General features: G+C 39.8%; 1 protein-coding gene across 2 annotated transcripts; it reads right to left on the reverse strand.

Annotated features, from left to right (window-relative positions):
* Positions 1-206: 206 nt before the first annotated feature.
* slc6a15 (solute carrier family 6 member 15) lies at positions 207-25,746 on the reverse strand. 2 transcript variants are annotated; one of them, XM_037766731.1, is made up of 12 exons: positions 25,595-25,746; positions 22,479-22,990; positions 17,049-17,206; positions 16,353-16,479; positions 16,055-16,236; positions 9,851-9,961; positions 7,671-7,912; positions 6,784-6,982; positions 5,290-5,482; positions 3,773-3,932; positions 2,916-3,078; positions 207-1,523 (listed from the first exon to the last, which is right to left on the reverse strand). In XM_037766731.1, exons 2-12 carry the CDS (start codon positions 22,777-22,779, stop codon positions 1,143-1,145), a joined length of 2,217 nt encoding a protein of 738 aa, XP_037622659.1. In that variant the 5' UTR covers positions 22,780-22,990; positions 25,595-25,746; the 3' UTR covers positions 207-1,142. The 2 variants fall into 2 exon arrangements, with proteins under 2 accessions (XP_037622659.1, XP_037622660.1); XM_037766732.1 differs by having other exon boundaries at positions 22,479-22,852; positions 25,595-25,744.
* Positions 25,747-26,538: the final 792 nt, after the last annotated feature.

Here is a 26,538-nt window from a genome sequence, read left to right on the forward strand (position 1 = left end):
GATTTTTTAAATACAAATAACAGATTTCTTTGGCTCCTCCATTATTCCCAGAGTAAATTTCTTTACGTATTTTGTATTTGTGGTTGGATATTGTGTTTAATATTATAGTATTTGTTATATTTACATTAAGATATTTTATAGGTATTATTAAGTAATGGGAACCTGAAACAAACTGCCATTCAAAAAGACAAAAGACTGACAAAAAAAATGGACCATATTTGATCTTTAATCTTGACGGGGAAAAAAAGACATTGCATTTGAAGCCATTTCATGGAAAAATTATGTACAAGGAGGACTCACAGTCCTCACAAACATTGACAGCACATTAGTAAAAAACAAAGACACAAGAGTTAAGGATTTGAAGTACTTCTGAACCTTAAAAACATGGTGTTCTGATATCCAAACTATTAAGATAAATATATTTATAATATTTATATTATATTTACAGAATACCTTAAATATACAACATCCATCATGTATTCTATAAACAAATATAAATTACTTAGGCACACTTTTGTCGCAAACAATCATGGGAGTGGTTTTCAAAGGCCATCCTCTCGCTGTTTGAACTGACCTGAACTTTCACCAAGAAAACTCTTGCATCGTTACGCCATCCAGAGCGGCTAAACTGCTACTAATCTCAGGACTAGTTAGGGGTCATAATGTACACAACCGTATTTTACAGCAGGACTCGAAGCTGGCTTGATTTACACTGCCCACAGACACAGGTATGGTCCCAAAGATGACCTCTTGACCCCTCTCTAACCCTTCTCCTTTGCACACTCCTCTTTGCAGATTCTTGTTCAAGTAGGCCTTGTGGAGTGTCCACCTTATTGCATCTACAAGGAGGAGGGAGCAAAGGAGGAGGGAGCAGGAGCTAGAGATGAGTTTGGGACACAGCCAAGCAAATGGGTGAAGGGGGTTTAGACAAGGATGACAGTTATTCCCACACCTTTTTTTTTAAAGGTGGACAGTCATATAAGGTTCAGAGACGACAAATAAGATAGCAGCTACGATATCTACAAAGAATATACAGTACAAGTGAAATATACATGTATGATACGGCCAACTAAACGCACGCAGAGGGGTGGAGGGGAGGAGTGGCCAGCCGGAGTGGCCGGGCAGGGCTTACTATAGTCAGTCTATAAGTCCGACTCGGGCATGTCCGGCATGTCGGCCATCAAGTAACCGATACCGTAACGGCCGTTGGGTGCGGTGTCCGCGTCAGTGCCGACACCACCGCTCTGCTTGCGGTAGATGCTGTTGCCGGGCATCGGCGAGGGCGCCTCGCTGGGCGACTTGCCTTGGATCAGGCTGGTGTCGTCGTCCTCCCCCGGCCGGGCGGTCTCCTTGATGATGCGGCCCTTCTTGTAGGAGACGCTAGAGAGGCCGCTGGCGCTGTCGTCGATGATGTTGAAGTAGCGCAGGAAGAAGACGACGGGCACGGGCAGGATGGCGATCACCACCAGGGAGATGCAGACCGCGATGCCCCATGGAGGGAAGTCCACGGTCTGCTCTTTGGCCTGGAAGACAGACAGGAGAAAAATGGCAAGTTGGTCATTTTTGAGTTTCCTAGTGATGACAATTTAGAGTTTAAAGAGGACCTATTACGCTTTTGTGCCTTTTTCCTTTTCCTTTAGTGTGTTCTATAATTTTTTTGTGCGTGTTAAAGGTCTGAAAAGTTACAAAGCCCAAAAACGCCTTGCTTGAAGTCCCGCCTTTTCTTCTGTAACGTGGTGATGTCACCAAGTAACACATTTGCATAACGGCTAGTTTGGCACGACCTCAAACAAAGCTAGTTAGAGCGGAGTACGAAGAGTGCTGCTTTCTTCTGTATTCATATCATTGTAAATTTAATATCTTAATATTCTCATTCAATCTCATTTTATAGATAGATTAACCCATTTGTACCTGCAACTGAATTTCTTGATTTGTTAAGTGTTTTTCTGGGCTTGCCTAAGCAAAATTGTGAAGAAATTTTCAAAATCGGTCAAACTGTTTGGCTGAAAATTTAGTTTTTCTTATCATACTACAGTATATCTAGTATTTGGGTGCATGGTACTACTGTTCTTACTACTACCCATTATATTTGTAGGAAAAAACAGTAGTCCCATGTGCCCAAAGACTACATATAGTATAATAACTCATAACAAGCTGAATATCAAAGATATGGACACACGCAGTGTAAAAAAAAACATGGAAAACATTTAGTAAACCCAATGTTGGCGTTTCTGACTTTGACTATTAATAAAAGTATGATCTTTCATGTAATCTTAAAATTTCGAAGGTGTACTGTTAGATACTCTCCCAAAGTATGTCCGTACCAAATGTCAAGACTTTTGATTAATCAGAGCAAATATTGAGGCATTTTTCCTTATCATACTAAATTTAGTCTTTGGGCACAAATCTAATAATAATACTGAAAAAATAATGATAATGAAATTGTCAGTTGCAGCCCTGCTCTCAGGTGTCTACTGGAGTCTGCACTTGAAGAAAAATGATGACCAATCAATGACAGTTCACTCAGGTAAGGTGAGGCTTAGTTCAGCTGCAGGTGAACCTAATTAGCTGCTTTGATGAGCTGAGACGTTTTAGCCTCACTCGACAAATTAAAGCAGTACATGCAGGGACACTTTGTTCCATTTGGCCTTTGCTCCACTTACTTAAAGTGACTAGTTTTCTCTTGATGTGATCAAACAGGTGCTTGAATGTCTCCGTGGTAGACCACACATCCTGTTGATTGTCTGACGGTTAAAGGACGCCTGAACATGTGAAAACTTTCCCCCCCTTTTTTAGCTTCTGCCTCATTTACTTTGAACCCTTTAATTTGCTTTTTACTCGTTCCAGGTTTGGGAGAACTTCCACCCCCATTGATCCCTCGTCCCCGGAGAGACGAGCCGGAGACGTTGACTCACCTCTTCCTGTATCCAGGCACTGTAGCTGGGCGGCGTCATGGACAGCTGGATGAAGCTGGCGCACAGGAGGACCAGCAGCAGGATGGGCGTGATGTACTTCCACATGTAGTAGTAGAAACGGTACGGCGTGAAGCCCAGCATGTCCTTCAGGTCTTCAAAGAATCTGAGGCGGGGGGGAGAGAAAACAGAGCGACGCAGCAGGTGGTGAGATCAGATGTTTGTGGTAAAGAATTCACAATAGTTTCATATGTCTGCTTCATAAACCTGATGGCCTTTACATGCTGTTTATATGGTGTTTCCTGTTTGTGTTAACCACTTGAAGTCATAACTCTAACAGCTTGTTCTTATAGAAATTACTCACAACATGTAGACATAAGTGGACAAAACCTGCCATAAGAGCAGACTGGAACCTTTTTAAGGCTATGCATGTCTTTATACCAGGTAGAAACACAGCTTTGTGTAAAAAATGTATACATATAAATATATAATTTTAAGTTTTAATTATTGTTTGACAAAAATATTTGAAACAAAACTGCCACAAATGCAGAATGTTGTGACTGCAGTTTTGTTTTTCTTTTTTCAAGATATTAGGCAGTCACTATCAGATTTTCACTACACGATTATCGTGGCCAAAAGAATCGCAATATCTATAGAAAATGTATCTATCATCAAATTCATCTTTAATTTTGTTTAGTGTGCGTTTTGTGTCTTTTTTGGTAAATTACACTCAAAATACGAGAGTCTATACCTCAAAATATGACTGTTTTTTATTACTTTATTTACATTTACATGTTACAAGAGAAGAGTAATTCATAAATAAGTTGAGACAGACGCAGATGATGGTGTTGTGTACTTACTTATCAATCCCGTAGACCCAAGCGACCGCCACGTTCTCCAGTACGACCACTATGAGCAGAGGCAGAGTAGCCGAGTAGTCGTCGAACATGGCCACAAAGTAGTTCCCTGAGCGCTGAACAAACAGGAGACCGATGGAGAAGGCCAACACGCAGCATCCCACTGCAGGAGAGGAGCAGGTTGTTAGTTACTCTACATACTGACAGATACGTCATAATAATACAGGTCACTCTAAAGGCTCACATTCAATGTTAGATAAGGAGGGACTGTCGTTGTTCCATGCATACGTATATGTTTTAAACCGCATCGCTATACATCTTCATGACTACATAGATAGATATGTTATTAATCCCAGTGGAACATTTCACCGTTATAGCAGCTTATCAAAAAAGACAAAAATATCGTGCAAAAAACTACACAATACTTATCAATACAATAAGTTATAAATATACAAAAAAAATACCAATATAAAAAAATTAGCAATAAACAAATAACTAAAAACTAACAATATACACATTTTTTTTATCAATATAATGATTTTCAATAAACACAAATTTAGCAACATAAAACATTTGCAATACACAAAGATGTAGCAAAATAAAAATGAGTAATCAACACAATTTTTGGGATAAACTAAAATTTTGCAATAAATACAACATTTGCAATACAAACTTTAGCAATATAAAAAATTTCAATAAACAAAAATTTTGCAACATAAAAATAGCAATAAATAAAATTTAGCTATAAAAAATTAGATGTTTTTTTTACTGTACATATACAGTATGTATAATACTGTGAGGTGGACATAGTGCAAAATTAAATGTTAAATTAAATTAGTGAAGTTATGGGTCAGATAATTTAAAGGGGGGGTGGGGGGGTGAAAAGGTGTATGTGTACAGTGTGACATGAATTATTATCATTATCCCCCCCACTTGTTCCTCGAGGAAAACAGAAAGCGATCCGGTTGTCTTTGCGACAGCGGCACCGACAATAATACTACTTGGAAACACGAGGAGGAGAAAGACTTTAAATGAATATATTTAAATTATTATTACACTAAGCCATCCATCTTTGGAGAAGTTGAAGAGTCTATTTCCTGCTTGAGTTGCTTCAGACTCAGACATCCAGGGATTATGACTAAACTAATCTAACCTCAACATTCAACATAAAAGAAGTCTGCACAGGACTTTCTGCAATCCTCCATCCGCCCTCTTTTGCAAGATTTCCTACCATTACCGCCTCCACATATCTGGTACCAAAGACATTCATTGGGACACAGGATTCACAATCCCTTTGCAAAATACTCTACAAATACCTTAAAATTGCAGACTGGGACACTAAAAGCTGTAGTTTGTCTTTATCTAAGTATTAAAAATTACCCTGACTTTACAGTTTAAAATGTGTTCATTTAAACTGTATTTCAGAGCGCTTCAGACACCGTTTTAGAAAGAATGTGTATTTCATTATTAATCCGATCCTTGCATGAGTTAAAGGGGAGGTACTTGGAGGTCTCTCTAACCTGTAAGAAACTCCTTGCGGACTTTGAAAGTGTCTATCAGCGGCGTGAGGATGCCCTCGATGGTGCCGAACATGCTGCCCAGGCCGAGGTTAACCAGCATGAGGAAGAACATGACGGACCAGAAGGGCGAGGCTGGGAAGTGGGTCATGGCCTCTGTGAAGGCGATGAAGGCCAAGCCTGTGCCTTGGACCGCCTGTTAGTGGAGAGAAGAAGAAGAAGAGGTAAGAAATCAGTGGCCAGGGCCTCTATTTTACCCCAACTCACAGTAGGTGTTCTTATATGAACCTTTATGTCTAATTCCCCTGTTTTGTAAGCTTAATGAAAACTCAACGCTCTCATCTGTTTCACATTAAAACCCTCTCAGCAGTTCAGCAGGCATAATCCCTTGCTTTCCTATAAAGCTTTTATTGTGAAACATTAGCAGAGAGTGTTGCATTTTAATAGCAGCTTAACATCCTAAAGTTTAAGCAGTGGAGAAGTGAGTACGACATGACCATGTTGTTGTACTGAAGTAGTAAAAGGAATAGCTTATTCGCTTTTTTCTTAGATGAGAGGATCGATACCACTTGAACGCCTGTACAGTAAATACCAAGCTACTGCAAGCAGCTGGTTCGCTTACGGTGACTCCAGGAAGTCACTGCACCCAGCTAAGAAATAGTCCGGCACAAAACCCCCCGTTTAACCACAACGTGCCGCTTTTACACTTTAGTTTTTGTACAGAACAACAACTGAGATATAACATGTTCATTAATAGCTTTTGAGGTGCTGGTATGCAGATGTTATTATCTTTAGACAGAGTCAGGTCAGCTGTTTTCCCCACAATATCCAGTATTTGTTTAGTGGTTTTCAAACTTTTTTCAATAACGTAGCCCCTTTGAAATATTTTATTACCCCCTAACCAGTGCAAAACATTTTTGGATGAAAAAAAAATGCATTTGTTGCAACAGTTAAGCATTCAAAATAGGAATATTGAATATAAAATGAGGTTTACATTACATTTTATATTGAACTTATCATAGTATCATTATTTTAGGATTCATGCATGATGTAAATTTTTTAAATTAACATTTAAAGAATCTCACATACCCCCTGCAGTACTCCAAATTACCCCTAGGGGTATTAGTACCCCTCATTTGAGAAGCACTGTGCTTAACTACAGTAAGATGAGATAACCAGTGGCTAGCGGTGGAGATATGAGAGTGGCATCAATCTTCTCATCTAAATCTTGCCAAAACAAAAAGATCAAACTATTTCTTTAATGCTGTAAGAAAGTACATTATATTGCATTTACCACATAAGCCATTTTAATTACCAAGAATTCAGTTTGCTCTAATTTTTGTTTGGATTATTGTGCCATCGTTTCCATTAAAACAGTCCAACCTGAGCCCAATTGGCCGATAATAGTGGTCCTGCCGATGTTTGTGTTGAACTCTTATGTTTTACCATATTCATGTAGATAAATGCATATTTGGCCGTGTGTGTTAAGACATGTACCTTATTGAGCTCGGCCTCAATGCTGCAGGCCTCCAGTCCCAGTTGTTCGAACTGGTCCTCCTTCACCCCTTTGATGATCTCTATCATCCGATGGTAGTCCTCAGCACTGACCTCGCTGACCTGAGAGAGGTTGATGTGATGGGGGATCAGGCTCTCTTCAATGCCATTTCCCAACAAATCCGCTATCTTGTTGGTGTTCCTGGAAAAAATAAAAAATACAGGCAGAAGTTATTGACAGTAAAACAATAGTTAGTTACTTTTGCTATGCATGTCAAGCTCTCCACCGTCGCACAGCACATATGCAGTTTACAGTGATAACGATGGCAGATTTATCACTTTAAATTCTCAGTAATTTTTCTTTTCCTTTTCTTACTAAGTTAGCGTTACTGTAGCTAACTAGCATGCAATTGTAGCTAATTTTAAAGCAGATAAACACACTATTTAACATTACGTTAATTACGTTATTGCTTGTGTGCTTGTAGTATTGCTCTTCAACATGTGGAGAAATCCAAAGATTGACAAACCTGCAGCTGTGCCTAGTTACGGTTGCTACGCTATGATTGGGTAATCACTATTCAGAGACGGGGTTTAGCAAATGGGACACAATTGAACTTCTTACTTCAAAATCCTTCAGAGAAAACATGTTCAGAGACTGTAACGTTGTCTAGAAGTCTAAAATATCATTTGATCAAATTCTTGCAAGAGCTTTTCCCCCAAACTGTTTCCTTCTCTCTCTAAAGATAAAAATACTACACAGCCTTTCAAAAAAGAGACAACTTGAACTTCTTGATCAGTTCTTTGATGGTCTGCAGGAAATGCAGTTGCCGTCTATAAATAAATATCTAAAAAAAAAAATATCTGTGTTAGAGGAAGCTCGTGCTACTCACAGTGCGATGCATTTGCTGTTCATGATGTTGGCTTTGAAGCCCAGCACTGCGAACACCACAAGGGTGGCCAGCACGGAGGTGAAGAAGTTGATTAAAGACACCAAGACGGCGTCGAAGTGGCAGTTGTTGTCCCGCTTGTTGTAGCTGGAGAAGGCGATGACGCCGCCGAAGCCGAGGCCCAGGGCGAAGAAGACCTGCGTGGCCGCCTCTCGCCACACTTTGGCCTCCAACATGATCTCCAACTGAAACACAACACAGACAGAGTTGGCTTAGTTTGGTAGCACAGTCTACATTTAACATGATCATTGAAGGAATACTGTTATATTTATTTTAATATATAAATTATAGATGTATGTTTTGAGGGTGAAACCAGTGGGCAACTTCCGGGTCTTGAAGTGAAGCCAATGCGGACGGGGTTTAAACCTGCATTCTTTCTAATAGCCAGCAGGGGGCGACTCCTCTTACATCTTATTGATGTAAGACTTATTGATGCTATTTTCTGACATTTTGTAATTTAAATTGATGATGTAAACAGTTCATAATTGCAGCCCTAAATAGCAGCCATAAATACACAGTTGTAAATACATGCAATAAATGTTATTCAAATTTGGATGAGGCATTGATGGCTGATATTATGCCGTCACTGATATTATATTTGAGCTAGTGTGTGGGTGGTTTAGCATATCTTTTACATATTTTTATTATATGTTTTGTGTATTTTATTATGCTTTATGCTCAAGTCTGTGTGTGTTCTGTGCTTCACCTGAAGTTAAAGCTGAAAGGTGAAAAGTTAATCTTCATATGTATATGTCTACTAAGTTGCTTTAAAGAGTCGTTACCATCCACAATCCATTATCTTGAATATTTTTTTAATAATTAACATGTATTTCTGTTTGCATTTTGCAGACGCACCATCTTTGCCAAACCACAGCTGGCATCTTGGCAGTTTTCCTCGTTGTAGTTTTCTACTACAAAGGTCTCAAACCGTTCAGAGCACAGAGCAGCAGCAGGACTTTGATGTCCGCAAGTTCACTGACTGAAGATGGTGGCAAAACGCATCTTTTGAAGTCGTAAGATGTCAGCCGAGGACACTGAGCAGACACACGAGACAGACAGACTCTGCTGTGAACCAGCGTCTCCGGCTGGTTGGTTACATAAAGCCTCGGTAACTCCTGTTTCCATGGTGACACGATTCCACAGCTTGAGGTGCCATTGGCCTGTTGCTGCCGAGGAGCCGGCCTATTACAGTGCAGACTTAATTTTTGAGTTCAGACACCTTTTTTTTTATAAACAGCGAGTGGATTCAGTTCAACAGTGGCTGGCTGAGACAGCTTTGATCTACAGTACGCCCCTTATGTTTAGTAGGGGATATTAAGTATAAGAAATAAGTAGTATTTCTACATTTAGTATTAAGCTGAGAAGATTAATCGATTGGTGACAATTATTTGATAATCAATATATAATTTAAGTCATTTCTCAAGCACAAATGACAAACTTCTGCTGGTTCCAGCTTTGAAATGTGAGGATTTGATGCTTTTCTTTGTTATATATGATAGTAAACTTAATATCTTTAGGTTTTGGACTGTTGGTCAAACAAAACAAGATATTTAAAGACGTCACCTTGGGCTCTGGAAAAATATAATTTGATTGTTTTTTTTCTGACATTTTATAAACAAAACAATTGGCAGGGAGAGAGAGAGATAACCGGTTGCTCTGTGTACTCAACCGTAGATCAAAAACGTGTCGGGTGCTCTTGGAAAACGGAGAGAAATCAGGATGAACAGAAAGTCAGTCAAAAAAACTTAGACCAAGTGGCAATGAGGAAGGAAATATTTAAAAGCCTTTATTATAGTGGCTAAATCCTAAAAAAAGGCCAACAAGTTGACAGGTGAAACTAATTGAAAATAATGAAAACATGTTTTCAAAGACCTACTGTGGCTGAAACATGATAGTTTTTTTTTAATGATTTCGCCACTATAATAAAGGATTTTTCCTTCCTCGTTGTCCAAATTGTTGGAGTGTCTGGATTGCCTTCCTGTTTAAAACAATTGGCAGCTTGATTGATAATGAAAATAATTGTTTTTCCTTGGTGACTTCATGTGACTCCAAACAGCATCCTTTGCTCTGAATTTTTTACTTACACGGTTTACAAGAAACGCTGGCCTGAAACATGCGTTTACCTTGGGTGTGAACATGTGTCGAATCCCGTCTACGGAGCCCTTCAGGAGCAGAGCTCGAACCAGGAAGCAGAGCAGCACGACGTACGGGAACAGGGAGCTAAAGTACATCACCTGTAAGTAAACAAAACCTCCTGTTTAAACAGCGGCAAACTTCTGCAGTCGGACTGTACTTCAATAAAGTCACTCTGCTTATTTTAGGTGAATCTTTAAGCAATCAGGATAAAATATTTGACAATCACAAGATGATAAAAATCAAACTAAGCTGCATTTAAATTCAGTTTTTTTTTGAGAAGAGAAGTCAGATTATGTTTTACGCAGTCTGGTACAGTCTAGTAAACCTCTTTTGAAGTGTCTCGTTCAGTGCCAATTATCAAAGGTTTCTAGATTACTGAGTAGCGTTCAAAAATCTTGAGAAAATGTTCAGTTCCTGACAGAAAAAATCACTTGTGAGGTGACAGTGTGTGTGTCTTTAGGGAACTGTAAAAATAAATGTGGTGTGATTTTACTGCCTGACTATATATGCAGTGTTGATCATAATCATTTGAGAGGAACATTACAATGCGCAGAAAAGTGAGTGAAACCTGAGCAGTTCTGTCTAATGTTGATGACATTTAATTACAGATGAAAATTTGGTTTCTCATTTATGTTGAGTTAAACTTTTCCTTTGTGTATCTTCAACAATGACAATACATCTTCAAGTAGTGATGACTTAATGTACCATGAACGTTGTGTAACCAATATCAGCAGGATCTGTGCCTGTGGGAAAACCCTTTTGTCCATTTATCGTGCTAATTAGACAGTAGGGCCTCTCGTCTTTTTTTCTCCCTCTGTGTGTAGACGAGGTGGTACTTAAAGACTGAGAGGCCTGACTCAGCCGCCGCTACACTGTGACACGTCGGCTTACAGGACTGGCGGCGGGATGTGGGTAAACCATCTCCCAGTGCAGGCACTGGGAGATGGTTTAGGGTTGAGTCATAAGCACAGTCAGTGATTCAGAGACGTTGCGTCTCTTACATGGTGGTCCATATGTAGCTCTGAAGGAGACTGTAATGTCTCGTCTCAGAGGGAAAGGGATTCATTCAGATATTTGAAAGTTCAGTCAAGGATTGTAAAGTTTAACGGTTTTCTCCCAGTGCTTGGAGGAGAAAAAAAGACACCTCCTAAACACCTTTTGTAGTATCCAGACTTTACTGTATGTCCCATACATTTGTTCTCTTGTAATGTACAGTTTTTGCAACCTACATAATAAAATAACCTAAATAATTTCTACCTCCACACGTTTTTTGCCCAAACTTAAAGAAGTTGTAGTTGTATTACCTAAACCTGCTTTTTGACTAATGCCGAAGAAGTTGTAGTTTTATTAAAACTAACTGTTTTTTTTGCCTGAACCTAAAGAAGTTGTAGTTTTATTGCCTAAACCTAACTGATTTTTTGCCTAAACCTATAAAAGTTGTAGTTTTATTGCGTAAACCTAACTTTTTTTTTTTTTGCCTAAACCTAAAGAAGTTGCAATTTTATTGCCTAAACCTAAAGAAACCTTTTTGTTTGTGTTCGAAATGTAACGTTTCATTCAGTTTTACAACATGTTAGAACATGTTGCTTTTAAGTTTCACTTTCACTTTTACAACGTAGCAGGCCCCTACTGACCCACACCTATCATGCCCATAGCTACTGATAACGTTTGTTCGAGGACGGCCCTACTTAAAACCAACATACATCCCTAAATATCAAAGTCAAATGTCATAATTGGAAGACATTTATTCGCTTAATGTTTTACTTTCCTCAGCTGCAGCTCTTGTCGGCTCTTTACTGATTAAACCTTCCAACGTTGTGCTCTTGTCGAAGAACACAGCTGTGGCCTTGGTCAGCTCAAAGCCAAACAGACTTCTATTCTGTGTGATAAGTAGATATCTGCTCCTTTGTAACCTCAGTCTTATGTTCTATCAAATAAAGAGACTTTTATTATGAAAGATTAAGTGTCATGGCAGATAGGATGTGCTTCTCGCAAAGGTCACGTTCTGAGAACTGCGCCGCTATCGTCATAAACTGATACTAAAACACAGGTTTTCCCATGATGAGAGAAAGCCGTGTCGGTAATCTAAAGGATATTTTACGTCTAAAAGATTACATAATGCATTATTTGGCATATAATTGGTTACTTTGAGTGTTCCGCAACTTTCAAATGTATTTCATCACTATTTTACCAAATCCATGACAACCCCTCCTCTCTCCCCCTTCATAAGCCATTAATGCCTTCCCCCACTTTTTTTTTTTTGGCCACACTCTTGACAATCAAACCAAGCCAAAAGAGCGCGTATAACCATGGTAACCAAAACCGCCTGATCCCTTTCACGCCCACCCACACACACAAACGGGAGAGAAATGCAGATCGCGGTGGGGATATTCCTTGGAAAAGGCTTTTGTGAACATGGGTGGAGAAGAGGCCATTAATATTCTTTTGTGCCACACAGCGCTGATTAAACTTCAAAGACACTTGAGGCTGGCCCCTTACAGGGAAAGTTCAAGCCCATTTCTACGCTGGCCAACTCAAAAGGCCATCCAGACACACCAGGTAGTTGGAGGCCGACCATCTGGCTCAAACTGTACAATTATAACCAGTAGCTTTCTGTTTGTTTCTTTACAAAAATGAAGGGTTATTTCTTATATTTTTGCAGTTCATTATATTTACATGATGGCTGTGGAAGGACTTCCTTTACGCTAATGCAACCCTTCTGACAGAGCGGCAGTAGTGATTGTGACAATGATTGTGGTTATCACAGACATTTCTTGCCAGGCGGCAGGAAGCAGCACACAGAGGAAATGAGACTGTTCTCCGTCGTGCAGAAGCGTCGTGGCACAAGTCGAGATTAAACCACCTTGGTTGTTTTGTCTGTGGCTGTTTGTGGTGAATGCAGCGCAAAAATACAAGAGCTCAGTGGAAGCCAAGCAAAAAGCAGACAGCTGTGGACAATGTCTGGATCAACGGTGGGGAAACTCATTTAGCTGGTGACAGCCGTGATTCCCCACACCATTACAAAAAACTAGAGTTACAGTCTAATAATAGGTCCATACTAGCCTCTTACTTCCTGCAAAGCCAAAATACTTTTCACATATATTTTTTGACCCAATGTTAAAACCGTATCCTTAAAATGTGCAAATTCAAAATTGAGAGCATTAATATAGCATCAAACAACTATTTGCTATGTAAAGATATAGAGGAGTAATGGTGTCCTGAGCAGAGAATGACGCCACTCTACCTCTCTGGGTCCTATCGAGAAGGTATACCGCAAATTTCAAAAACTTTAGAACCTGAACCCTTCGAGGTCAATGAGTAACCTTAACCATCTCAACAGAGTTTCGTAATTTGCACGTTACCTTCTAGACACAACCCTCTCTCTGTGTATTGTAACCTGAGCTTCTTTGTGTTTGGTTTATGTAGCCGGTCCGGCAAAGAGTATGGAAGCAAAGAGACGAAACGCCGGTGTTTCTTTTGACAACAGCCGCTGCTGCCATTTTGGACTGAAAATGTTTATTATATTTACAATATTTTATTGTTCAACACAGGCCATTTTGGTAATATATGACAATAGAATATAAACAATTTGTTTTACATTTGTTGTGCACTTTAGGCGGATGTTTTACTGGCATCCGGTAGTTGCTTTCAGTCCAAAATGGCAGAAGCGTAGCTTTGCTGCTGGGCGCTGATGTTGCAATGGAACAAACAATTGACTTTAATTTCTCGGCAATATACGTTCTTTGTGTCCGGCCCCACATGCATGTTAGTGCATGTGAGTCCCAGTGTGTGTGCCCGACTGACTAGCTAATCGCCACCGCTCTACACTGAGCTCATACGGCGGTTACAGCTGATAACGCCGTCCAGACCCACGGCGGCGTCGTCGCAGAAGCGTAGCGCCCACCCTCCGGTTCCCTCTCAGGTTAACACTGTTAGCTCTATCAGCTCTGTTGCCATTGTTTGCACTGTTCATATTGTTAGCACCGTTAGCTGCCTGCCACCAGCTCAGCCATAGCCATGTTGAGAGCTGTGTGAAGGCAATCCCTTGCGAGATGGTTGAAGTTAGGCATTGATCTTGAATAGTTAAGGTTAGGTTGGGCAGCGAGTTTCACAAGAGTTTTTGCAAGTTTTCGCACTTTGGGGTTCAAGACACAACTTTAAAGCTGCATATTTTGCTTTGGCCAGGACGGGGTCAATAAAACATCAAAACAAGCTGGAAACAAACCAAATATGTTATGGCTAATGTTACATCCCATTAGAGTCACTTTGTATCTCTACTGTTTGGTATTGGGTTGGTTGGGTGGCTGGTTACATACAGTGGGTTAGTCAGAACCTTTGTGTTGGAAACAGTTGTGTACAGCAGTTGATGAATGCAGCTGAGACTGAACCATACAGTAAATGTGCTGTAAGACCAAAATAATGAGCTAAAAGAGGCTTAAAAGCCCAATAAAGAGATGCAGAGCTGGGTGTTAATTCTCCCTGATTTTGGCACTATTACAAAGACTCATTTCATCGAGTTAAGTTGACTCAAATTCTGTAAGACCTTACTCTATGGCAGACAAAAAAAAGTGATCCCTGAAATATACTGTATTAATTTTGACCCCACACTTTGTTGCCCAGAACTGACATAAGAAGTGAGGATAATACCCAAATCAAATGACTTCCCCATCAAAGCTGATTCTTGGAAGATTAAAAAGTGCGACCATTCTTCCAATTAGCGCAAGTTTGACTGTAACCTTGGAAGTGCACCGGCTAATGCTTGTCATATGATATGAGAAAGTGTGGAATGATAAAGATCACCTCTAAAAAAGAGAGGAGGAGCGTGGGCGAGTTTGCAACCACAACGCCGACCTTTTAGCCAGTGGGCTAATCCTTCCGGATGCTAGTCACGCTACTGTCAGCTTTGCTAACACTAAGCTAAAGTAAGCTAAGCCAGAAATCCCACACAAGATCACATGAGCTTTCGGGGTCATATCTGAGACTGTATCATTAGAAAAATTTGTCAAGACACATTACAGTAGTCACTTAGCAGTGTCTTTAAGTCCAATACTTTATGCTCTGTAAGCCTCTACCTTAAAGTGAGCTAATTATGTGCGAGAGGATTTTCCAAAACACTTGGCGAGAAACGGCCTTTTGTTTCACATTTTCCGGGGTACAAGAGTTATATTTGAGTCGTTATATAGGCCAAGCTGCCAGGATTATAGGGCAGCTGTAGTAAGCCATTTCCTCTGTTCTCCCAACCCGACGCACGGAGGCACACTTTAGCGACAGTATGTGACAAACCGGGCTTTCTATGGAGCTTTTTTCCTATCTGTATTCAAGAGCGTGGTCTTTCAACTGTAGAGCTTGACTCACTGATTTCACGTTCAAATTTTCTAATGCTTTCCCTCAAAACCCTGTCCTTGCACTCAAATAGCCCCTACTTGCGCTTAAATTTGCTCTGCCTCTGCTCAAACTGTAGGCTTGCACTCAGATATATTGTTGCTTGCACAGATTTGCTGCACTCCAGCTTTCCCCTCACACTCTTCTGTGCACTCTTGAAACATCTGCTCTCAGATTTCTCCTCTGCTCGTATGACATTCGTACGACATCCTTGTCAGCGTACGGCAAAATAAAAAAGTTGGTTCCAGTAATAATAGACAGCGTCCACTACACATAGGAATAAAGATAGAAAAAAGCTCCATACTTTCAACTAACTCCAATGTAAACCCACCCGCGGCGCTATTAGGCGGTCGGAGCAAGTGATGTAGTGTTAATGGTGTGCTAAGGGCAGGTGGAGCGGTCAAACAAACACTAGACATTCAACCAGGAGACGGGTGTTCATGTCCCTTGTGAAACTAAAAGTAACGCTCACTTATTTTGTCAGTCGTTGGTATTGTCCCGTGAGTCATTGTCAACCTCAACTGTTTCCTAACCCTAGCTAAGTGGCAGTGTTGCCTAAGTCTAACTTCCTGTGAAAACAAAAGTTTATTTTGAAAAGACACAATGCATGTAACGAGCATATAATGACACGCCGTCCCTGGTCCGTCCAAAAGTCGGTCTTTGATACTGAGGGACACTGACCAAGCGGCGGTATTTGATAAGTTTGGAGTGAGAATGTGTTGCTTCTCCTTTGTCTTCTGTCTCATCCCCTATTTGTTAAAACATCTTTTCTCCAAGACTAAAAATGCTAACAGAGAAATCCTCCCTACCTTCCCAGAAGACTGGATTCCCTTGATCATGGCGAGGCAAACTATAGACCAGGCAGCCAGCAGGCACAGAGTCATCTTCCAGTTGAGTCCTCCGCCCTCAGAGATGCTGTCAGAGATGTTCAGGGCCTCGCGGTACCAGTAGTAGGTGGTGGCCGAGCTCTTCTCGCACTCCGGCACCACATCTATGGACAAAACGGCTGGAAGTTACAGACTGTATGTCGTACATACCTCCGTATAAAATCAACTGTAGTACCTGTAGTGAATCTAGTCCTTATATATATGTCTGATTGTGTCTTACATGTAGTGTTCTTGCTCTTGACCAGTGGACACTCGTGCCATGGCAGAGGTTGCTGGAAGGACTGGGAGAAGTAGAAGAGACTCCAGCTGATGATGACATTGTAGTAGAGAGCCACGAAGAAGCACACCTACAGGCAAGAGAGGTGAGTTAACTTCAGACACACAAAACAGAAAAAAACATTTTTATCTACCAGACATGATATATTCAGTACCTTGATTTCTCTTTTTATTACAACAAGAAGAGACTTCATTTTCTGAGTGAGGTGTTACAAAGTGTTTTGCTTTATTTAGAGATCTATGAATGATCAGTGTATCAGTGTTATCAAGGCTTAAAAGAACAGTGTGTAACATTTCTGGGGATCTATTAGGAGAAGTTGAATATAACATTAGCCCTGTGATAGTCTGGCGACCTGTACAGGGTGTACCCAATATCAGCTGGGATCGGCTCCAGAATATTTTGCCCAAGAATAATTTACGAGATGCCATAAAGTGGTTTAATAGGTTGTATTATTTTTAACATACGGTGTACAATATCTAATCTGCTTAGGCTCAAAATCGCTTTTTTTTTTAAGAATAATACAGTAAATGTGTTTCTAGTCTATTTTAATATACACATTCATTACAGTGGCATAATTTGCATTAGCATTGTCAAACCTTCACACTTCTGCTACACTTTCACTTTTACTGCATGACTCACCACACAGCTGGCGAAGCCGATGCCCCCCAGCCGAGGGCTGATGTAGTTCCACACCCCGATGCTGCCTCTGCGGATCCGCTGTCCCACGGCGAGCTCCAGGAAGAACAGCGGGATGCCGATCAATATCAGCAGGATGAGGTAGGGCACCAGGTACGCTCCTGCCAATCAAAAACAAGACAGGCCGCGAGTTAAACGAAGCATGTGCAGAGAAGGGGGGAAACCGGGCCATCAGATAACTGTGAAGCGACATTGCTTCAGTTCCTGAAAGCAGCTCACGCGCACATGGACACCACACACACTCTCACATATCTATATCTGGCACATGCAAATATGTAGCATATATATTCAAACACACACAAACAGCAGCATCCTAAACTTGATATACTTCTACATTATGGTGACACATTTGCCTAAAAGCACACCTCCCTAACAGTAGGCCTATTGTCTCATTATCTCCCTACCACACACACACAAATAACTATACACACATCTGTGTCTCCACCTAATACATCCCCAATGGTGTGTGGTGCAATCAAATAATTCTGGAAATACGCTGAAGTCTAAAATTACCTAAATTACAGTGGGATTACTTTGAGGCACACTGCAGAGACGACATTCCTCTGTAGAGTTAAGGTTTCAGGGTGAATGACTAACATTAAGGCAGGCTGTAATAGCGTGGTGCAATAAAATACAGGGGGTGCACATCTCTTGTGACAGTCAAGAGTACTTGTGAGCGGTGTACTGCCAAGCACATGATGGCTGCAAGAGAAACGAGAGAACCTAAAAGTCTTTGTTTAGAAGAAATAGCTGGTGGTTAGATGTGTTCAGTGGCTACCAGATTTTAAAATAATGCGCCTTTTATTTTCTTGTTGGGGTGATGCAAGGTATGCACGACGCAGGAGTGGGGAGGTTTTCCTTTTCCTCACGTGAAGTTCCTGTGTGTGAGACTCTCTCAACCCCACGGAAATCTGTTAGAAACTATTTCTGCATTTCAAAACACTGCACAACCACTGATGGAAACACCAGCCAATCTTTTCTTGAAAACAAGAAATTGAGGTTGTTCTTTAAAAATCCCCTTTTGTGATTTTGTTCCCCCCCCTCTCGCGGGCAAAACCACAACATCAAATGTTAACACTGGCAGGACGACGCACTGTAATGTTTGCTGTGAGTCACTGATGACGGCGTCAAAACTTCCGTCATGGGTGTATTGTTTTGAAGATTAGTTTCATCCCTGTTTCAACAGCGTTTGTTGTTTCATCTGCACCGGGCGTTCATTCACATCCTTTCCTGAGTCCTGCTGTCCCTCCCAGGTTCAGATTTGATGGGAGTGGTCACAGACAGGAGCGTATGTGTTTGTGTATTTACCCAACTGGTTTCTGATATTAAGACGTCTAATTCTGGTTCAGCGAGTACACAGTTTGTTCTGGGAAGAGGCTTTAAACATCAGTCAGCACCAAAAAACCCTCCGGTTTCTATTGTCTTTTAAAACCCTCGACAGCCTCCCTTGGACGTTCAAACACTTTGATGGCACTTTGAGAAAGCAAACAGCCTCCTAAGAGTGCATTTCATCTTTTCTTAAAATAGTTTCCCAGCACTCTTCGCTTACAGATCGATTACAGTAAATAGCTGGTTTATCCTGTCTAGGAATGTTACAGACGAATGACACTTCCGTGTTCTTTTGGCAGCGCCACATGTACAGCGCCAAGGAGCGTGCTGGATATGCGTACCTGTAGTATGAGCAACGAATTTCTGCTTGAATGAAAGACACATGAAGGGAAAACACAACACAGGATGATGCACGGATGTGTTTATGGAGATACACTATCTCTGTTTCTGAAGGCAGGTTTTGGCTTCAAAGTGTTGCCGGGAAGTTCCAGATGCAAGCTCATGTGTTGACAGGAGGCACATGTGCATTCAAAATGATAATGGATACACTGCCTTTGGTGTGCACAAGCTCTCTTTAAGGTGCTTTATACAATATCCAGAGCATTAGTAGAGCAGCAAACAACTATTTGCTATGTAAAGATATAGTGGAGTTTGCCATGTTGCACCGCCATGTTTCTACAGCACATTCGATGAAATCTTGTACTACTTGACAATTTTGGATACTTGGACATGTTTCAATCGGTACATAAAAAGTATTGAGATCTGAATAAATAAAAATAAAGCTTTTTTTAGTGCTGAAACAATTAGTTGATTTGATCAATTAGTTGACCAACTGAAAATTAATCAGAAACTATTTTTTAAATGTGAATATTTGATGTTTTTCTTTGTCTAATCAATAGGAACGTATTTGAATATGATGTCACTTTAAGCTTTTGGAGATTTAAATGTGCTTTTACTACTTTCTGACATTTTATAGACAAAAGGATTAATGGAGAAACTAATTGATGGATTAATCAATAAGGAAAATAATCGTTGGGTCCAGCACTCACGGCACTGTACTCGCCACACAGCCATAAAAGGAAATATAGTAAGTAGATGAAAGGCTGTGACGTACGTACACATGTCAGATCTCACACACACACATCTGCCCCATTTTAATCTAATTACGGTAGAACACAGCAGGGCGACCAGAGCTGTTTAAAACAGACCTGGAAACATCACACACAGTGACAGACAATAAGAGACACTGACAGACAGATCTAACGCAACTGATGTACATGAACAAACTCGTAAGATCATGATTCATTACTGTATATGGTTACGTACACAGAGCTGACGTCATCCATCACATCTCACATCGACCAAAGACCTTCCCCCCTCATCACTGCCCCGCCTACCTGCTACCTTCAACTCTGAACCATGTGAAGACTTGATATTTAACTTTCAATCCCATTGTTGTGTTTTTCATTTCTACTGATTAACACACATTTGTAGAGCTGCAACAGTTAACCGATTAGTGTCCACTCTTAAATTAATTGCCAACTATTTTTATAATCGATTTGAGTCATTTTTTAGGAGAAAAAAAGGTCTAAATTCTCTGATCCCAGCTTCTTAAATGTGAATATTTTCTGAAAAACAACTAATTGATTAATCGAGAAAATAATCGACAGATTAATCAACAATGAAAATAATCATTATTTGCAGCACTACATATTTCTGTTAATTTTTAAAAGTTTTTCCAAGAAAGAATATTATTTCTTGACCTTGTTTTTGTGTGTATGTGTGTTTCATACCATTGTAATGACCAATTTCATGACACAAAATAATAACACACAATGAATAAACAGATGCAGTTTTTTGTTCAAAAATCATTGCTTCATACCATGGTTGAAAATCACTATCACAATGCTAATATTTCACTATACCAATATATATATCACGGGGCAAATCTACTGTCCACAAAACAGGCACAACTCTTCAAATATATATACCATTTTTAGTCATTGTAAGAATCATTGGTTTGTAATTTTGTAAAATGCCGACACAATATGATCATATCATCACAAGTCAATAAATGATAACAACATTATAGTCCAGCCCTACTACAGTGCATACCACATACTACGCATGGTGGTAGACTTGATATTATACTATGATAATAATATAATATGTAATAAGGAAAAGTCAAGAAAAAGCAGATTATAATAAAGATACGTTTTAAACACTGTATTCCACATCCGGCTGAAATTTATGTGCTAACGGTATTTTTTGGACTTTTTAGAGAGTTGGATTAAAACAGGAACCATTGCTGTTGTGGTGCCGTAAAGCCCACAGCCACATTGTAAATGATATCCAAATAAACTGGACTTGGATTGAGATTATATCCTGTCTGGACAACCTGTCTGAGACGGTTTCACTTAATCAGCTTTCTCGAGGCAGTCAATGGCTTTATGTAATCTCCAGGTGGGAAGTGCAACACCTCATCACCTTCTCCGGGACACATACACACACACACACATGTACACATTAGAGTATTAACCCTGTAGTGAGTCCTCATCATGATGACAACAACAACAACACTCTGTGGGGAGCGAGTCAAGTAGGGCATTGTGGGAAATGTGGTTTTGATTGTAGCAGGGGATGAATGTTGTTATTATTAAACTACAATCATGAGCACCAGAGCTGTCTGCAGGGTGATTCCCTGCATGTTGACAGTAAATATATTTGGTTTGGCTGTTGTTTGCAGACGGCACGCCGATAGAGACACAGATGATCACGTGACTCTCATGTCGACCCTGAAGGTCATTGAGCAGTCTTGTTTTGACAAAAGAATGCAACATAGGAAGGACTCTGTTTCTCCATCATTCTTGCACACACACCTCACTCATCACACAGGCAGTACTGAACACATTGCACATTATATATATATATAATACCTGCATCTGTTCAGTGCATGTTGATTCTAGATCAGGAGTAATCAGGAGGAGCTTTTTTTAGTGTCCTCGAGGTGAAAGCGGATGATACATTTAGACGTTTTGGTTCACTTGGATATTGAATAGATGTTGATTCAGGACCTTGAACCCATACTGTAAACACAGTATAAATACAGTGTCAGAATAATAAAAGCTACATGATCATTTTGTGAAATAAGGGACCAACATTCAAGCATGAAAAGAGGAAAACTATACTTCTGGTGCCTGAGAGTATAGAAAAAAAAAAAAAAAGCCTGACGCAATCCAGCTCTATTCCTCCACAAGGCCACAGTGAAGTGAATCACATCCATAATTTAGTTTGTCCTCGTTTGTCCTCCCTAATAACATATACAACACATCAGATGTGCCCAAATTTGGATCTCTATCCTCTCAGAAACTAGAAGTACTGTATAGTCATCTTCTTTGCACTGCATGTTTAATCCCTGATCCCACCCAAGATGCACTCTTGTGTTTGTAGTTTGCCTTGTTTTCATGCTGTTTTAATCTAAATTTGCATCCGGTTCTAGTGTCCTAGTATGAGATTTTGCGCTTGGTTTGACAGATGACTGTCTGTATGTCGGCATATGTGAAACGGGTTCGTTCTAAAGTTGTTGTTTTTCTACTGCTGTCCTCATTTTAAAAGATACTCACGGTAAATTACAACTTAAATCATAGTTTTGGCCATCGTTTCTATTCATTGTAACTGAGATCTGACTAAGAAGAAGTCAGACGCGGCATGAAACCTAAGTATTCATCACAGTTTACAGACAAACATCCTGGTGAAACTTTGACCTACTCTTCTTGCCATACTGTAGCTGTACATGCACAGCTTTCCTCCGCATTAAGTCGCTATTACCGCCATTTTGGGTGGCACTCACTTTTGGTTTTACCTCTAAAATTTGGTAAATCTGTTGTCTTATTTACAACCTGTCTCTTCATCTTAATGCAGTTCAATAAAATATACAACTTTTTAAGTTAGTAAATAATGTTACCCATGAATATATTGAATTATTTCTTATGACTACAGCCATGGTGATGTTTTTTCCTGCTGTGTAAGTGTTTGTGAACTCACCCCCTCCGTTCTTCTGACACAGGTAGGGGAACCTCCAGACGTTGCCCAGGCCTACAGAGAAGCCAACCTGGGCCAGGATGTACTGGAGCTTGCTGTTCCAGGCCGGCCGCTCCTCCTCCTCTCCGTCCGAGCCCCCTTCCTCGACATCGCACTCTTTCCCTTCCCCCTCATGGTTGTTGACGATCAGCGAGCTCTTCTTGAAGGAATCGTCACAGGCGTCCTCGTTGGAAAGCAGGTCCTTGACAGACTCTGTGACATCGTCGTCAAGCTCTCTCTTGACGGCCTTGCTGTTTTTGGGCATTTGATAAAGCAAACAAGGGGCGAGGGGGTGGAAGTCTTTGTAGTTGGCAGGCTGGAAGGGCAAAGACCGACGTCTGGCGGGGAAAACGTCACTGTTTTTTTTACTTTGATGGTGCAAAACTGCGAGTTTGAAGGTGTCCGTGGGGGTTTGAGACAGTTTGTGAAGGTTGAGTGATCAGGAAGTGGTTTATTTCGTCATTATCACCAAATGTCTGCGGAGCAGAAGAGGAAACATTGCAGTTAGTAGAAAAGTAATAATGGTGGAAGAGCTTGTGTCAGTGCTTTGTCACTAAGAAAATGATGAGCTGCTGCTAAGAGTCTAGTCATCAGTTTGTTTCAGCCTCTATTTTCCCTTCATAAATTACTGTCCGACTGGTTTTACTCTAAATTCACTTTGTTTAAACAAAACCTGCTGAAGAATAAGCTTTCTGTAAACCTTGTTTTACAGATCAGAAATGTAAAAATTAAAACCCATTTAAACCCCATTTAACAGAACATTAAAGTTGTTTTATGATATCAAATAGAAGAGTGATTCTTTTTTCCTCCACTAATGTAAATGTGAATTTGACAGATGAAGAGAAATGATTACAGCTCCCTGCTACTTGTTTTATTGTTTATAGAACAGATTACATATTTGCCTTACACGTGTATGTACTCTTTAACTTTTTTTTAATGGTCTCATGTCTTTGGTTTCTTGAAAGGCACTATATAAATCCAAGTTATTATTATTATTATTATTATTATTATTATAGAAAATAATTAACAATTTCACACTCTGAGCTTATCCCACACCATTTTATCTGACTGGGAAACAGTCCATATAAAAGAATTATTGCTTTATCCGAGTTATTTCTCACATGGAAATCACATGACTGGCTGGTGGCAGAAAAAAAAAAATCAATGAATGGGGATCATTTTATTACACTGTTCTAAAAAAAACAAAAACAAACCAGGCCAGGGAGCTACAGCCTGGTTGTGGACGGTGACAGGTGGATTGTTAACAATTGCTGTTAATTTACAGCTGGATTTCAACAGTATTAACCTGTCATTACAAAAAACAGTGCTTTACTGTTAATACATAAGAAAACCTGTTAAATTACGCTCATAGGCCGTTTTTTAACTGAACTATAATGCATTCTTAAAAAACATCACTTTACTGCTGATCAACTGTCTAAAGTATCATCAATAACAGTTTCATGCAGTACAGTATTTGTTTTGATTCTGGTACCTGATCTGCTCATGTGAGGCTTGTACATTGTACATGATTGTAAAATCAGTGAATTAGCTTTACTGTTCTTCACTCACATGTTGTTCTGGTTTGCATTCTGTGCTTGTAGCCAGACATCAACAACTCTATTATAGCCTTTTTCCTAACGAGTGCCTTTAATTGTATTTAGTGTGACTATTCCTATGTCTGAAACCTGCTAAGTCTATTCATCTAGGCAAAAAATAATGTTTATTAAAATGTATGTAATAGTGCATTAAAACAAATCAGTAAGATAATGTAAAAAGAAGGTGAAAACAGTTATATAACGTATCTTTAAACAGTAAATTAACTGTAAAATACTGTGAAATTAATAATAAAAAAACTGTATTTTTCATTTACAGTACAAAGCTGTAAATTTCAGCGACAGTACAATAATGTTAATTTTACAGTAACATAAAGGAAACCCTGCTGCCAGCTCTTTACTGTTATTTTACTGGGAAATTCTTAACAGTGTGGTTGTGGATGGTGACAGGTGGAGGTGGAGGGATGATGGAGTAGATCACGTTTCCATCCTTCTGAATAATTGAAAGGGAGGAGGCCATTTGCATACGAACCCAAACACACTCTTTTTCTCTGCAGGATGGGGAAAGCCCTCTTCTATACAGTCTAGATCTATACAGCATAGATCTACACAGTATAAATGATATCAACACCCAAAATACAATGTGTGACATGCGCCCTATAATAAAAAGGGTGGAGGAGGAAACAAAAGGTTTTGTCCTGTAGAAATCATCATTTATTCACATGTTTCACACTAAAAAGCGTTGGAAATGATTCAAGGGTGTGGACACGAGGTGATGGTTTAAGGTGCGCAACATCCCTCTCTTTATACATTTCATCATAGGGCGTCTTGCTTATCAATATTACATTATATGTGCGTAAAAACGCATCACTGGCGCGAAATATCCCGGAAATATTGCAGAAAAACAACATCCCCTCCTCTCTCTTTCTTTCTTTCACCCACCAAGCAGAGGATTAAGTGATTAATAGATTTCCTTTACCGCTTCCAGATTAGCCTGGTTTTTTTGTATGAGGCAAAGGCCGTCGTTTCATAATCCCTTGAACGCAACACAGCAGCCGAAATGATGCTGAGTATAACCTTCACATGGAAGTGACATATCGCAGTGTATTGCATGAGAATGAGGATTTTATTATAGTCTGAGAGAATGAATGAGATGAGCGCACAAAGACAAATAGGCTTTTTTCCCCCCTCCTCTCTCTCTGTCTGCACATGACTCAGGAGTGATGAGTCAATAATAAACAGGCCGACTGTAAGGCTATATACAATGTGGAAAAAAACACAAAAAGGATAATAAAAAGGAAAAAATGAACCCAACAAATCCCACCCGTGCCATGTGGCTCGTTGTTCTGCCCATGCAGGCACAATTTGTTCTCTAAGGAATGCGCATAAATTACTGTGACATCCGTGTGAGGTGTTTCATCATTCAGCCACATTCTGCACTCTGGTACCTCAGTCAGCTTCTCACACATCATCATTAACCTTATAATAAACCCCATAAATAGAGGATGCTGGTGTGTTTTTACTCACCAGTGTAGAATAACAAGTCGTCCTTTTTTCTGAATCCGTTTCAAGGAATGAAATTATGAGAGCACATGCACGAGGAATACATTATCACTTGTGTCTATATACCCAGTCCGATGAGCGTGGAGTCTCAGAGAGCATAAAGCAGGCTGTGGTCTGGCGCTGTGTTTCTGTAGAAGCTCAGCCAGTATCACTGCACGCTCAGAGGGGTGCTGCAAGATTTACGCACCTATAAAAGATCAAATTCACACTCTTTATTCATCATATATTTCACCACACATGAGTTAAATCTCTTTATATCACACTGAGTATTATATGTGATAGTAATAATTAAGATTTAAGATAAAATGAGCGTTTTTGTTTTCTGTAACCCCCCTGTTCCACTTGGCACATTCTACTACTACAGAGGAAGGGGGCTGGCACACATGGATGAGTCGCAATGTGCCTCTGTTTATAAACCTTGGATGTTTATACACTTTACACACATTATAGAGGTTTATTTACATACTGTTCTTTCATATCGGAATATACGCTGTTGTTAAGATTTTAACATGTAAAAGACTTTTTTTTTTTGGGCAAGGTTGGCATTTTTACGCGCCATCCACCCACATCGAGGCTATTGCGAAAAAAAAGAAAAATTACCATATACGCCAGACCAGACAGAAATCCTTTTTTTTAATTTTTTATTTTCTAAATCATGAAAAAAACCAACCTGAGACATATTCCTTTATACACAAACCATGCAGTTTATTTAAAAGATATTTAGATATGATGCAATATGGTCAATTATGTCACCTACTTTTACATTTTAATGAAATTAAGTTGTTTTTTTTTAATTTAACCTTTATTTAACCAGGTAGTACTCATTGAGATTAAGAATCTCTTTTGCAAGAGAGACCTGGCCAAGACAGCAGCATTTAAACACACTGTTAAGAATCCCCCAGTAAAAT

Source organism: Sebastes umbrosus, chromosome 4, assembly GCF_015220745.1.
Source record: "Sebastes umbrosus isolate fSebUmb1 chromosome 4, fSebUmb1.pri, whole genome shotgun sequence".
NCBI classification, from domain to species: Eukaryota; Metazoa; Chordata; class Actinopteri; order Perciformes; family Sebastidae; genus Sebastes; species Sebastes umbrosus.

Coding starts and splice junctions, on each gene's coding strand:
- slc6a15 (XM_037766731.1), bottom strand. CDS start 22,779: ATGCCCAAAAACAGCAAGGCCGTCAAGAGAGAGCTTGACGACGATGTC. Junction 17,207..22,478: donor GTGTCAGAAGAACGGAGGGG/GTGAGTTCACAA, acceptor TTTGATTGGCAG/GAGCGTACCTGGTGCCCTAC. Junction 16,480..17,048: donor TCGGCTTCGCCAGCTGTGTG/GTGAGTCATGCA, acceptor TCTTGCCTGTAG/GTGTGCTTCTTCGTGGCTCT.